Raw genomic sequence first — 15304 nt, forward strand, 5'->3', positions numbered from 1 at the left:
TTGGTCCTTTTACCATGGTGTTAGTTTTTGTTATTATTGAAATTTAATTTATATTTAGATTTCAAATTTTGGGTTTTTATAGAGTTAAGTTGTAAGATTAGAACCCAATTTTCATGGAGGGACAAGGAACTAATTCAGCTTCAGTGGCGTCTCTGGCCAACTGGAGAAATTTTTTGATCTTCTTTCTCTTGCATTTTTGTGCTATTTTTTGTTTTGGGAGGAGAGAGACATAAAACTTGAGAAAAAATACCTATTTATCCTTAATTTTAACAGAGGTAGGTTACGGATTAGTAACGGAGAGAATCACAAGTGGGTAAAGTGTTAAAATTGAAATCACGGATAGACAAGTTAAATTAGAGGTAAACCATGTAATTATCCTATAATAAATGGTTTGTTTTTGATAAGCAGGAATAACAAATTGTTATTTTTGGAGGGATGAGACGGACCAAGCCAAAGCGTCCTTTGACGTAAGTAGTGACGTTTACTCCATTCATGTCTTCTTCTCTGTAAAACCTCAGCTTCCCTCTCCACTTTTCCTTCCAAATCTTCAACACTTTTGACACTGCAGCTCAGACTCAGCCACTGATCACAATTGTAACCAAAATGTCGAGCTCTCAGTGCTTTCAGAACGCACCAACCTTGAGCTCAACCTGTGGAGCAGGGACAGTCCAAGAGTTTGGAGGCCTTCAAACTTATGTCACTGGCTCTCCTCATTCTAAGCTTGCCATCCTTCTTCTTTCCGATGGTTTTGGTACCTATCTTCTTTTCTCTTACTTGGGTTCCTTTGTTTCTTTATGTGTTTTATATACATGATGTTTATGTACATGTTTGCATTCTTGATTCTCTAATTCAAAAGTTTTGGACCTGGGTTTTGATTAGTTTTGTGGAAGCTTTCCTTGCAAAGCGATTATAATTCCCAATAAACATTTTTTTTTAAAAAATTGGCCACCTGGGTTTGAATGATATCGTTGTTAATGAAGTAACAAAGAATATGACTTTGATAGAATAAAACGATAAGAAAGAATATGTGATTGACCATGATTAGTAGTTGATAATCAATAGTCAACCCCAACAAAATTTGAGACCAAAGGCTTGCCTTTTGTTGTTGTTGTTGTGTAATGTGTGTGTGTCTGGAGGGTGGGGTGTGTGTGTGTGTGGGGGGGGGGGGGTGGATTTCTTCAGTTTTCTTGGAGATAAAGTATAGCATTACAAATAAGGAATATGATCTATCTTTATTAGACATAAATTTGATTATGTTCCTTGGAGCTATAATTCATTTTTTTTATGTATCATCTTGTGGTGTTTTGCAGGTTATGAAGCACCAAATTTCAGGTATGATGATTTCTTTATTTTACTGGATCAAATATTTCAATTGCGCTATATAGAGGCAACTAGTTACATATAAAAGAAAACTGTCACTCAAACTAAGAGGATAGAGTTATGTGACAACATTCAATAGTTACATTGGATCATTAAAGCAAAAGAAAAACAACTTAGGTGATAGAAATGATTTTTAAAGGACGGCTTGCTGAGCTGCTATTTTTTTTTCCCTTGGTTCTCTTAGAGATAAATCTTGCCTTCTCTAGGATTAAGGATTTTGAAGGAAATCTGCTTTTTTGCAGCTATGATCCTTCTTTTCTTAATTTTCACAAAATTAGTACATGTAGAAAGAAATCAAACAGTAAAGAGAACATTTGGAGATTAGAAAGCTAGTATAGCAAGGTTACCTCTCCTTTTATAACACAACATAATCTCTATACAAAACGAATTTCAAATTTCAAAACCAAATTTATAAAGAGTGATTCTCCGAGATAAAATCTTGCCTTCTATTGGATTAAGGACGAACGGAGAGTTTTCTCTTCTTAATTTTCACAAAACTAGTACATGTTCAAAGAAATCAAACATTAGAGAGAATATTTGGAGAGTAGAAAGTAGAAACTGTATCTTGTTCATTCGGCTAGTATAGTAAGGTTACATCTCCTTTTATTATACCACATATTCTCCATACAAAAAGAATTTAAATTCAAAAGCGATTGTACAAAGAGTGATTCTTAAAAAGTATTATGTGATTGCCTCCTTAGAATTTTCCAATAGTAAAGGTAGTTGACTAGGACCAACTTTGGTATCATTTGAGTAATTGCTTAGAGATTATTTTGGAATTGCTTCCTTAGGAGGCTCCAACTAATGGTGGTTTATTAGGACCAGATTTGGTAACACTGAGTAATTGTGACCGGCCTAGATTTTCCTTGATTTCTGCCAATACATATATTGTTAACTTCACAAAGATCATTATCCAACAATTTTGTTCTCCTGCCTAAGAAAGTCTTTTAAAGGATGTGATGCAGCCACGCAGGATAATGATAATAACATGCAATCCTTAACATCATTGTTAATGAATTTGAAAAAAATAAAGAAAAAAGAAAATAAAAAATAAGTGATATCAAGTCCAAGAATGTGGGAAACACGAAGCTCGTGGAAGGATTGAAATTTTTAGTTTGAGTGAAGATTGTGGCTGATGAATATTATGAGAACGACGATATCAAGGAGAGTGAATTCAATGGTTAGCTTATAAACTTTCAAACTCTGATTTCCAAGAAAGAAAATGAAATAGCAAGTATCCATAAGGGGATTCATGGGGTTTGCCCGTAAGACATGATCACTGAATTTTGACATGTGGCCCATTACATCCTTGAAGTCATGTTTTAGGTATAACTGTTTCAATTTATCATTATCATTAAAGGTAAATTGTTCTACCTTTTTCAGTAAAAAAAAAAAAAAAAAAAGGTAAATAGTACATGTGCCTTGCATGGGCAATTATATATGTATATGAAATAGGGGACAGAAGAGACAAGAATATTTCATGCCTCTTTCCAACAGCTATAAAGGCCAAAATTGGGCCATTTACATGTAATTGGCCTAAATTCTGGCATGTTTAGTTAGCTAATGGAACACAACCAGGCAATCCAAGGGCCAAAGGGACCTAAAGTTCTTTGAATTTCATGGAAATTATAGCCTTTGGAAAGAGGTTGGAGATAGTAACAAAAATGACTCTCCTCTTTTGCCCTTCATTTCAGAGTGTGTAAATGCCCACGTGAGGTACAGATACTATTTACCATCAATAGTAATGGAAAAAGTCACGATCATCACTAAAGCAAGATTACATGGATTTGTGTGTCAAACATAAAAGTTCATGAGGTCTTTGTGTTTTACAGGCAAACCACAAGGGGGTTTTCTGCATTTTCCACATTATAGATTTTAAGGGCTTGTAAAGTGAACTTGTTTCTAATTGTTGATTGTCTATGCATCCTAAATATGCAGTGTTCTCATAAGTTCATCCTAATTATGAAGTGTTCTTATCACAAGTCCGAAACACTATACTTAGTCCAGGGTATATAATGTTTTCTTCTTCTTCTTTATTTTCTTCTGTCCTCACCATTTATTTGATTTTTCTTATGCTGCTTTTTAGTCCTTCAAATGTTAATGAAATATATTTGCAATAAATTATCTAAACTTGAGCCAAATAATATCCAGTCCTCAATAGTTCAAATTAGTGGACGCAAATGTTTTTCAGATACTATGATTTATCATATTTTAACTTTTACTAAGCACATAGATCCAAACTGCCATCAACCATGTCTTAGAGCTTTTTATGTTCCATCAATTTTGTTATTCACCAACCAAATTTACTTTTATGTTCTAGATAAACTAGATGTAAGTGCATTCAAATATCAGTTATTCCTAGCTATATGATATTAATAATATGCATTGCTTCTATATGAAGGAAACTAGCTGACAAGGTTGCAGCAGCTGGCTTCTTTGTGGTAGTTCCTGATTTTTTCCATGGTGACCCTGTCACTGATCTTAGTGACCCTAAATTTGATCGAGACACCTGGATGAAAGCTCACAACACAGTTAGTTTCTTGCTTCTCAGTTGCGATCTTCAGGATGGGCATATGAAAAATTGTGCAAGAATCAAGAAAATAAGCAGGGCACATATCAATTGTGTTTGATGTCCTAATTGACATACTATTACACATCTATGCATTTTTTTTAAAAAGCCAAAGTTGAAATTGAATGCTTTTTATCTGTAATGTATGACTTGAACTGACCTAATTCTGACTGCTTTGAGCTTAATTTGAATAAATTTTCCTTTCTAGGAAAAAGGATTTGAAGATGCCAAACCTGTGATTGAAGCTTTGAAGAGTAAAGGATTCTCTGCCATAGGGGCTGCAGGTTTTTGTTGGGGAGGTAAGTGATGTGATTTCAATTTCAACTTTGATGAGGAACTTAATGCTTGAATTTTTTGAAAATTTCTTGGCACAGTAAACCTGGAGTGCTTCAGTTGCTAACATCTAGTTTGTGTGCATGTGTTTCAGCAATGGTATTGGTCAAATTAGCAAGTTCTACTGACCTTCAGGCTGCGGTCTTGTTGCATCCTGGACGGATCACAGAAGATGAAATCAATAGTAAGCCTTCCATTTTTCAAGCTCATGCTAAATATTTGTTACAGGTAGCATGTTGTCTTAGATGTTCAGGTTCATTATTTCAGATGTTAAGATTCCTATTTCAATATTGGAGCTGAGATCGACCATTCTTCCCCACCTGAACGATTGAAACAATTTGGAAAGAAGTTGTCAGAAAAATCTGAGGTATGTCCTAAGAAAAAGTCATTCATTGATATTTTGAATTTTATAAATGTTAATGTTTTGTTCCAATTTAAGTCTTTTTTTTTTTTTGAAGTAATTTTCCATCATAGTATATTTCCAGGATTTAATGAAGCCTGGGTAAAAATACTGGAATTTCTTTCATGACTAGAAATTCATGGTCAGAAACATTTCTCTTGATAAGAGAGCATAATCTCTTCCAGCATAGTAAATCTTCTGGCTAAAAGTTATTATTTCTTCTTCCTATAACAAAGAAGAGTGATTTTTCTGCTTTGCATATCAAAATTAACAATAATTCAGCTTCTTTTTTTAACCTCCTACTATTTATATCTTTCAGTTTGATAGCTTTGTGAAGATATATCCTGGTGTGGCTCATGGATGGACAGTGAGGTACAATGTTGACGATGAGTCAGCTGTCAAGAGTGCTGAAGAGGCCCATTTGGACATGTTAAATTGGTTTACCAAGTGTGTCAAGTGAAAATTTGTTTATACATGAAAGAGAAATGTGAGGGTTGAAATAATGTAAGGTAATGTGGCTAGAAGACGGGTAATTATCTATGTATTATATGCAGAAATTAGTGTCTTTGTTTCACCTAAAAGCTTGTACTTTAGTAGTATTGTTTGGTCTCTCTAGTGAAAAGAACCAAGATTTGAATACCCCTCTGTCACTTGTTGCAATAATTGAATTATAAAAAAAAAAAAGATTAGCACCCTTGTTTCAGAAATTTGGTAATAATTACTTATGGCTGATTATTTTACTTACGATATCATTTTGTACTAGCACCATTTAGAATATTAATTAAAATTGTCTGAATTAAGAGGTCAATTCTCTCTTTGGCCATTTGGCTATATCTTCACTTGAGCAGGATATCTTCTGTTAAAGTATGAGACTTTATAATATTATTTATTATTCCCTCTCTAACCGGACATTTCTAGGCAAAAAATTTGCTTTAATGGTGATCCTACGTGAGATTAGAGTTTCTCAATAAGTATGTCATACGAAGAATCACAATATTGTTGGGTGCACTGCACCATGGGTCCAGCCCACTTGTAATAGACATGCTCATTTAATGAGCTTGGATAGAGGAAACACCTTTCTATGATTGAGTCTGCATGATGTAGCAATGTTATCTTCGTTTTTATAAAAGTTACAAGTTTCTTATTAAAAAAAATGAGCTTGTCTTTCATCACTCTTAACTTTTCTTAATCATGTACAAAAGTCAGCATGATTATTAGGTTGGTTGGCTTAGGCATGTCGGACACGCTAAGGAGAAAAAGAGAAAAGAAATGGGCTGATGCATTAAGGCTATTCGACCTAAGGGAGAGTCGAAGAAAAATGAAATTGGCTGAAGCAAAGTCAAGGCAAGTGGGATGTATTTATTGTGAATTGATATCAAGAGTGTGAAAGGAAGAAAAGAAGGAAAAGATGAAGAAATAAAAGGGGAGGCCATTTTGCCAGTGAGTAAGAGAAGTCCCAGAGAATGAGACTGAGGACAGTGCAGTCTTGAAGAACTGCATGAGGGAGAGCAAGTAAAAGGGAGAGAAAAATATTGAAAGCAAGAGAAAATTGTGAGAGATACACAGTGAAGATTGAATCCTAGATCTCTTATTTAACCATCAGAGACTTTACTAATTGAGCATAAGCTACAATTGAATTTGAGTTAATACTTAGAGGATTGTTAATTTGGACTGTTCACACTCTTGTCTGATGTTTAATTCACAGTAGCATAACCTCATGCTACAGCCAGCAAAAGCCTGATTTATGTGTATTTAAAATTTTTGACAATAGAAACTTGATGAATTTGTGTGTGTGTGTGTGTAAGAGTAGGGAAGTAGTCAAGTAGCTAGTTTCTCGAGGTGTTTTCATGATTTGATGGGATAGTATTAAATTAAAAAAATTGCGGTTTCAAAATAATAATTCATTTTCAATCAGTATTGTCTCTAGGTTCAGATCCTTTATTATACACAAAAACCAATTTGTGTCTTTGCCTAATGACAAGAATGAATCAATTATTATGAAATGGATTAAAAAATGGCACCTTCAAAATAATGATTCATTTTCGATCAGTAAGGTCTCTTCTTAGGTTCAAATCCTTTATACATAAAAAAACCAATTAGTATCTTAATCTAATAACAAAGAATAAATAAATTGTATCTTAGTCTAATAATAAATTATTATAGAATGGATGTCATAAGATGAAGTCTATTTTATCTATTAAAGCAAAAACAAAAATAAAACAAAAGGTAACATAATGACGTGACCGAGAGAGAAGGAATATTAGTATATTATGGCTAGAATAATGAATTGCTATTTTTGAGAGATGACCTAGGATTCCTTCACTCATTTCATGATAGTGGATCGTGTTTGTATCTAGACATGAGTATTTAACTACATGGATCAATATTAATGTGGCATATTTAATAGTAATGTCAAAATCCATCAACCACTAGTTTAAAAACACGATCCATTTAACGCACTTAACACATAGGTCATGTTGGGTTGATACAAACAAACTTATTTCAACATTTTTAATAAACATGTATAGAGTTGATAGGACCAAGACCCATTTCAACCTATTTAAAAAAATGCCGAAAATGAAGAATTTGTCAATATAACCATTAAAACTCTTTTAAGTTTTAATAACTCAATTCATTATTTAAAACTCAAAATTAAAGTCAAATAAAAATAAAAATTATTTATATGAATTTGGTTATTGTGGATCAAATGCAATCCACTTCGACACGATCCCATTTGTACTAAACACTAAATCCAAACTAATATTATTTTTGCTTGTGTTTCCGGACGTGTCAAACATTAAAAGAACCTAAGACTACACTATTTTATACCATAACTTTGACACAACTCTGATACAATAAAATAAAAATAACTGATAAAAAATTGTAGGTTAATATAAAAGTGACAGATCATCGGTTATAATTTACAGCATAAAGATAGTTCCGGTAAACAACCTGGTACTAGAATTGTCAAACATTTCTATTTTTTACCCTTACACGTACGTAAGCAGTGACGCTGTCTTCTCTATAAGACCTGAGATTCCCTCCACTTTTCTCCTCACTCCTGACTTTCACACTTCAACACTGCCACTCAAAATTGTAAAGATGTCAAGCTCTCAGTGCTTTGAGAACCCACCAACTCTGAGCTCAACCTGTGGAGCAGGGACAGTCCAAGAATTTGGAGGCCTTCAAACCTATATCACTGGCTCTCCAGATTCCAAGCTTGCCATCCTTCTCATTTCCGATGTTTTTGGTACCAACCCATCTTACTTGTGTTTCCTTCTTCACTATAACATGCACGTAAATGTTAAATTCTTGAATCTATAATTCAAAAAGTTTAGAGATGTGGGTTTTGATCAGTTTTTTTAATTGATAATAAACATTTAAAGGAAAACAAACAAACAAAAAAACTTTTTTTGCCATCTGGGTTTGGATGATTTTGTTGTTATTCAATTTATAATTTCACGACTTTCACTTATATACATATGTGTGTGAATGTGGAATTTGCTTTTTTATGTAATACATAGATTTGACAATGTTCCTTGGAGCTACAATTTAATTTTTGTATCATCTGGTGATGTTTTACAGGGTATGAAGCACCCAATTTAAGGTACGATGATTTCTTTGTTTTACTGGATCAGGTGTTTTGTAACTTACTAAATGGTTCAAATCAATAGAGGCAACTAGTTACATATTTTGGTGCTTGCTTCCATTTTAGAAGAAAACTGTCACTCAAAATAAGAGGATATAATTTTGTGACAACATTAGTAAATTAGATAATTAAAGGAAAAGCACAGAAACATAAGATTGGTTTTGAAAGTATAGCTAGCTGAGCTTATAAATCTTTCATTCTCTAGGATCAAGGATTTCTTCACAATACATGTACTAGTTGTTGGGAAAAACTAACCACCTCTTGGTGAGAGCAAAGTCTCCACCAAGATTGTCGAGCAAGTCTAAATTTTCTGTTTTTGTTTGTAATTCTTAGGCTGATTTATGTCATTCTGCATGAAGCAGTCTCTTTTCAATAAAATTATCTTATAAAAAAAAAAAAATTATAAATTTACCAACACAGAGGTATTGGAAATTAGCCATGACAAATACCAAGGCTAAGCTGGCTATATATGCAATATCGAATATAAGAGACAAATTATCAAACACATAGAAGGCATACACAATGCACACACAAGATTTACTTGGTTTACACTAAGCCTACATCCATGGGTTGCACACAATGGTTTTCTACTCAAGTTTTATCACACAACTTGAGGTTACACAACAATGAGACCCCAAACACCTTTCAGACACTTGCTTTCAATAGTTTTCAATGGCCATGGTAGGGGGAAAGAAAACTCTCACCCAAACCCTTATCTCTTTCACTTGTGTGTTCTCTTAGCCTCTTGTGTATATCTCACTATCTATGTATTTGTGCGTTTGTGTGTGTCTGTTGCTTTGTGTGCTGGCCGCCACTTAGTTTTATAAAATGCCTGATGGCTTGGGGCATGAATAAGTGAATAAGCCCTTATGTGTCTGGACCAAACAAGACCCAACACTAGTAATTTGAAAATTTTCACATAACTAAATGTGTTGTTAACTTCATGAATGCCATTATTTTACAATTTGGTTTCTCTGCCTTTAAAAAGTCATTCAAAGGATGATGACAAACAAGCAACCCTTAATATGGAGCAACACCAGGCCTATCATGGCTATAATATTTTGACATCATTTTAAATATATTTCAAAGCCTTTGGAGGAATGAAAATTTTAGCTAATCAAATAATGTGAGTTAGCAAAAGAAATGTATTATTTTATTACTGTGCATAAAATGGATCTAAATGTGAGTGTAGAATTGAGAGTTTCACTGATTGATTTTATGAGAATCATGAAACAAGAAATGTGAATACAATGATGAGCTCATAAACTTTACGCCTCTGATTTCAAAGAAGAATAAGAAAAATGAAGTAGCAAATATCTATAAGGGAAAATTATTTAAAAATAAAAAATAAAAACAAACCATTGTGCTTTGCTTGTAAAACAAACTTTGAATTGTGACACACAACCACCTTGTGGTCATGGTTTTCTTTTAACCATAACATTTTTCGTTATTGTTGATAGTGTTGGCCTCACATGGACACTTGCACACCCTAGAAGGTTAAAACAGAGAAAAGTTTCCAACAGTTATAAAGGCTTAAATGGCTCAATTTTAGCCTTTATGGTTCATAGCCGTCAGAAAGAGATGGGAAATATTCATGTCTTTTTAGTCTTTGTTTTGAATTGTGTAAATGTATGTGTGAGGCATGTGTTATTTACCATCAATAGTAATGGAAGATGTAACAGTTCCAACTAAAACACGACTACAGGGGTGTTATGTGTCACATTTTAGAGTTTAGTGGGTCTCCATGTTTTACAGGCAAATCATAAGGGTTTTTTCTTTTTCTTTTTCCTTTTGGTAGTTTCCCCATACTGATTTTAAGAGCTTGTAAAGCAAACTTGTTCCTAATTGTTATTTGTTCTTCTTGTGCATATGCATTCTAAATATAAAATTTCCAGGTCACAAGTCTGAAACAGTAAACTAAGTACAGGACACATACTTTTCTTCTTCTCTTACCATATAAATGATTTTTCTCATGCCACCTAGTAGTCTTTCACATGCTAATGATATATTCAACCATAAATTATCTAAACTCAAGCCAAATGATATCCAGTTGTCCTCTATAGTTTGAATTGGTGGAAGTAAATGCTGTTCACTAGTATGAAATTAATATTATGCATTGTCTTGCTGTGAAGGAAACTTGCAGACAAAGTTGCGTCAGCTGGATATTTGGTGGTAGTTCCTGATTTTTTTTATGGGGACCCTATTATTAATTTTAATGACCCTACATTTGATCGAGACTCATGGCGAAAAACTCACAACACGGTTAGTTCCTTGCTTCTCAGTTGCAATCTATGGGTGGGCATATGACAAATTGTGCAAGAATCAAGAAATCAAACAGGGCACATATTGATTTGCCTTTGATGTCCAAATTGAACATTTATGCACGTTTTGTTCAGGGTCTTAGTTGATTGAAATAAAATGGCTTATTATCTATCATGTATGGCTTGAACGTTTCTGATTGCTTTGTGCTGAATTTGAATCCTATTTCCTTCTAGGATAAAGGATATGAAGATGCCAAACCTGTGCTTACGGCTCTGAAGAGTAGAGGAGTTTCTGCCATAGGGGCTGCAGGTTTTTGCTGGGGAGGTAAGTGATTTGCTTTCAATTTTAAATTTGTTGTATGACTTCATGCTTGAATGATTTGAAATTAGTTTTTGCATAGAAAACCTATAGTGCTTCAGCTACTAATGTCTAGCTTCCCTTCATATTTACCAGGGAAGGTAGTAGCGAAATTAGCAAGTTCTACTGACATTCAGGCTGCTGTCGTGTTACATCCTGGAAAGATCACGGAAGATGAAATTGATGGTTAGTCTCCCAATTGTCAAGCTCATGCTAATTAATGCTACTGATTGCATGTTGTCTAAGGTGTTAAGGTTCATTTTTTTTCAGATGTTAAGGTTCCTATTGCTATATTGGGAGCTGAGATTGACCATACCTCCCCACCTGAACAATTGAAAGAGTTTGGAAAGAAGTTGTCAGAAAAATCTGAGGTAAGACCTAAGAAAAGGTCATTCCTTGATTCTCTCATCATGATTTTAAATTTTATAGATGTGAATGTTATGTTCCAATTTAAAACATTTGTTGAATTAAATTAGCCATCATAGAATATTTACAGAATTTAATGAAGCCTGGGTAATAATACTGGAATTTCAAGGCATATAATTAATGGTCAGAAAAAATTTCTCTCAATAAGAGAGCATAATCTCTTCGAAGTTCAAGCATTGGGGCATGTAAATATTCTGGCTACTTTTATTAAATATGTGATTTCTTCTTCCAACAACAAATATGGAGTGATTTTTCTGCTTTGCATGTCAAAATTAATTCAGTTGCTTTTATTTAACCTCCTATTATGTATATCTTACAGTTTGATAGCTTTGTGAAAATATTCCCTGGTGTGGCTCATGGATGGTCAGTGAGGTACAATCTTGAGGATGAGTCAGCCGTCAAGAGTGCTGAAGAGGCCCAATTGGACATGTTAAATTGGTTTACCAAGTATGTCAAGTGAAAATTGTTTATACATGAAAGTGAACTCTGTGGGTTTGAACGTGCTTGTAAGGCAATGTGCCTAGAAGACTAATTTTCCATGTATTGTATGCAGAAATCAGCATCCTTGTTTCTGAAATTTGGTGATAATTACATACTCATGGATGATTATTTTACTAATGATATTATTTTCAATTAGTACAATTTAGAATGTTGATTGAAATTGTCTTAATTAAATGGCCAATTCTTGTTTGCCATTCATTTTATTTGAAGCTATATGTTCACTTCAAAGTGCAAGACTCTACTAAAGCATGAGATATGAAAATATTACTCACAAGGCATATACAGAGAAAGGTATTAAATTTGAGTTGATGCTTAGCTACAGCCAGCACAAAGTGCAGTCTTCCAGCTAAATTTCAGTTATGATATTACAGTATATGATAGTCACACATAGTGCAGGATACGCAATGCCACGTTAGCTGAATTTTAGTTAAAATTGTGAAAGCATGTTTTCATTAATCACACATAGTGCAGGATATGCAATGCCATGTTAGCTGAATTTTAGTTAAAATTGTGAAAGCATTTTTTCATTAATTCACGATTATTACTGAATGGAAACAACAACCACACCCCCCCCCCCACAAAAAAAAAACATTCAAGCAAGAAAGAAACAGCTCTTCCCACGGCAGACTCACCATTGAATCTATTTATCATTATGGAAAATTAGTGTATCAAGATGTCAACTTGAGATCTTATTTCGGTTTCAAACGTCCACATACAAGACTCACCTTTGACTTTTGTCTCGTTAGGTGTTTTTTTATACATTTTCCCAAAAGAAAATTAGTACATATTTTTCTGCTCTTGCAAACCGATTTACTTTAATATCAAGAAAAGAAAAAACGCTAATTTTCCAAATTACACGCATTGAGGTCTTTTACAATCGTCTTTCATTAATTTTCATCTCTAAAGAAACAACTCTTAAGAAACCCATTGCAGAGCAGAACAAAATGCAGACCAAGATTCACTAATTATAATCACCAAACATCTTGGACAAATACAGAACCAGCCAAGCAAAATGAACCAAGAACAAATTCCTACCACTTAACACCATTCCACCTCAATCTCACTCGAGGCCGATACCTTATGTAATAAACACATAAAACGTCATTCTCGCATGCTGTATGGATCTCACAGACATAAAAGAATTATGCCATGTATGCCCATTGCATAACATACTTTATGCTCTACACATTGCCTTAACTTTCATGAAAAACCATGCATAAACCCCAAACATTATTGCAAAGATTGGAAATTGTTTAAGCTCTCACTTGCCATTGAGTCTCTGTATAACAGTGATCAAGCCCTGAGTGCCAAGCTTCCCATCCCCGTTAGCAACCATCCCAGAAAACAACTGCTTACACAATGCTGCCCCAGGTAAAACCACAACCTTCTCATCATCACCTTGCTCCACAACATCCACACCCATCCCCAAATCCTTCACATGATATTCTGCAAACCCACCTGGCCTAAAGTCCCTCCCTATCATCCTCTCCCCAAACAACTCCATCACCACCGACCCCGCCGCCCCACTCCTCACCGCCTCGAAGAGCTGCCCAACATCCAAACCCGCCTTCTCCGCAAACACCAACCCTTCACTCAGCCCCAATAAATTCGCTCCCACAACAATCTGATTCCCTATCTTACAACTCTGGCCACAACCCGCTAGACCCATATACGTGACCTTCCCTAAAATATCAAACAAGGGTGTCAGCCACTTCACAACTTCACCATCACCACCAGCGAGTATAGCCAATTTCCCATCTCTAGCACCAATGTCGCCACCGGAAACCGGGGCGTCGACAGCCCAGCAATCCATCTTGCGTGCAGCGGAGAAAATTTCGCGTGCGAGTGCAGGGTGACTGCTGGTAGTGTCAACAATGACAGAGTTTGGATTTAGGCCGGAGAGGAGGCCATCCGAGTCGAGGACAATTTGTCGAACATCTGGTGGGTGTCCGAGCATGGTGAAGATGACATCGCAGGAACGAGCGAGGTCGCGTGGGGAAGAGGCGAGAACGGCGCCTTGGGATTGGAGAGAGAGGGATGAAGGTTTGGAAGGGTTGCGAGCGTAGAAGGAGAGTGAGAAACCAGCAGAGAGGAGGCGAGAGGCCATGGCAGCGCCCATTACGCCTATGCCGATCCAACCTATGCGAGTTTGGGAAGGAGTGATGGGGTTTGGGAAGGGAGTCCCCATTTGATTTGATTTGATTTGCAGTGGTTGAATATTGAATCTTGTTCTTCTGGCTTTAATGGATTTGGTTTGGGTGATTCAATTAAGATAAGAGGCTCTTTTTGTATCAACATTACTATAGTACTCATGGTAATCGGCCTACCGTATTTTTAGTTAAGTGCATATTGGCCTGTTTGGGAAGTGTTTGATAATATTTGTACCGTGGTTTAAAAAGTGCCATAAAAAAGAAGGCGTAATCGCACTTTTAGTCCCTATATTTTGAACTTTTTTCATTTTAATCCTTACATTTTATTTTTTTCACTTTTAGTCCCTAAAACCAATTAGCGCGTCTCATTTTAGTCCTTTCCGGCATCTAACTAGCGGAAAAGGCTGAGGTGGCAGCCGGAGCGAATAAAAAAATAATATAAAATGCCAGTCAACATTTAATTTTTTAAAAAATAATTTATAAATTTTAACTAAATAAAAAAATTAAAAATAGAATTAAAAACAAGAACACAAAGAACACAAAAAAAAAACCCAGAACCAAACACAAACTCAAATTTAAAAACACAAAAAAGAAGCAGAAGAAGGAATTCAAAATCCCAAAATGGCAGAACACACAAGAGCACAAACCCAAAAAAATCATACAAACCCAGAAATCGAACACAGAAAAATCATAAAAGAATATTGTAAGAAAACTTGATTGCTCAACACAAACCCAGCTCAACCACAAACCCAGAACCAACCCAGAACCAAACACAAACTCAGCTCAATCCCTCTGTTTTGCCCTTTAACCTCCACATCTCATTTTTGTGGATCAAGCGCCGTTCAAGATTTACATACCCAGAAATTTGAACCCACAAACCCACTGATCTCCAACTCGAACACGCACTGATCTCCACCATCCTCTAGATCCCACCATTTCGCCACAAACCCATAAACCCACTTATCTACAACTCAAAAACCCACTCATCGGAATCACAACCCACAAACCCACCAATCTGCCATAAATCCACAAACCCAGATCTCCAACTCGAAAACCCACTCATCGGAATCACAATCCACAAACCCACCATCGGAATACACGACCATCTATCTCAATCTCAACCTCAAGCGTGATCTCCACCACTGAACAGAGAGATAGAGAGATGAAAGAGAAAGACTCATCGATTTGACAGAGACCCACTGATCTGAGAGAGAAAAACACCGATTTAAGAGAGAAAGACATCGATCTATGAGATAGAATCTAGAGAGGATGAGCTT

The 15304-nt window shown here is 35.2% G+C and overlaps 2 protein-coding genes and 1 pseudogene across 2 annotated transcripts; 2 read left to right on the plus strand and 1 right to left on the minus strand.

Annotated features, from left to right (window-relative positions):
- The first annotated feature begins 421 nt into the window (after positions 1–421).
- On the plus strand, positions 422–5378 carry LOC115950917 (annotated as a pseudogene).
- A 2053-nt stretch (positions 5379–7431) lies between these two features.
- LOC115950916 (endo-1,3;1,4-beta-D-glucanase-like) lies at positions 7432–12073 on the plus strand. Its single transcript, XM_031068193.1, has 7 exons — positions 7432–7932; positions 8268–8289; positions 10464–10593; positions 10827–10917; positions 11047–11136; positions 11221–11321; positions 11696–12073. The coding sequence occupies exons 1-7, from the start codon at positions 7785–7787 to the stop codon at positions 11834–11836; spliced, it is 723 nt and encodes a 240-aa protein (XP_030924053.1). The 5' UTR covers positions 7432–7784; the 3' UTR covers positions 11837–12073.
- A 631-nt stretch (positions 12074–12704) lies between these two features.
- On the minus strand, positions 12705–14245 carry LOC115950915 (probable 3-hydroxyisobutyrate dehydrogenase-like 2, mitochondrial). Its single transcript, XM_031068191.1, has one exon. The coding sequence runs from the start codon at positions 14063–14065 to the stop codon at positions 13139–13141; it is 927 nt and encodes a 308-aa protein (XP_030924051.1). The 5' UTR covers positions 14066–14245; the 3' UTR covers positions 12705–13138.
- Positions 14246–15304: the final 1059 nt, after the last annotated feature.

This window comes from Quercus lobata, chromosome 6 (assembly GCF_001633185.2).
Source record: "Quercus lobata isolate SW786 chromosome 6, ValleyOak3.0 Primary Assembly, whole genome shotgun sequence".
Classification (NCBI taxonomy): domain Eukaryota; kingdom Viridiplantae; phylum Streptophyta; class Magnoliopsida; order Fagales; family Fagaceae; genus Quercus; species Quercus lobata.

Excerpts from the sequence above, each read along its gene's own strand:
- LOC115950916 (XM_031068193.1), top strand. The coding sequence starts at position 7,785 with ATGTCAAGCTCTCAGTGCTTTGAGAACCCACCAACTCTGAGCTCAACC. Across the intron at positions 8,290-10,463 it reads TATGAAGCACCCAATTTAAG|GAAACTTGCAGACAAAGTTG; the intron begins GTACGATGATTT and ends CTTGCTGTGAAG. Across the intron at positions 10,594-10,826 it reads GGCGAAAAACTCACAACACG|GATAAAGGATATGAAGATGC; the intron begins GTTAGTTCCTTG and ends ATTTCCTTCTAG.
- LOC115950915 (XM_031068191.1), bottom strand. The coding sequence starts at position 14,065 with ATGGGGACTCCCTTCCCAAACCCCATCACTCCTTCCCAAACTCGCATA.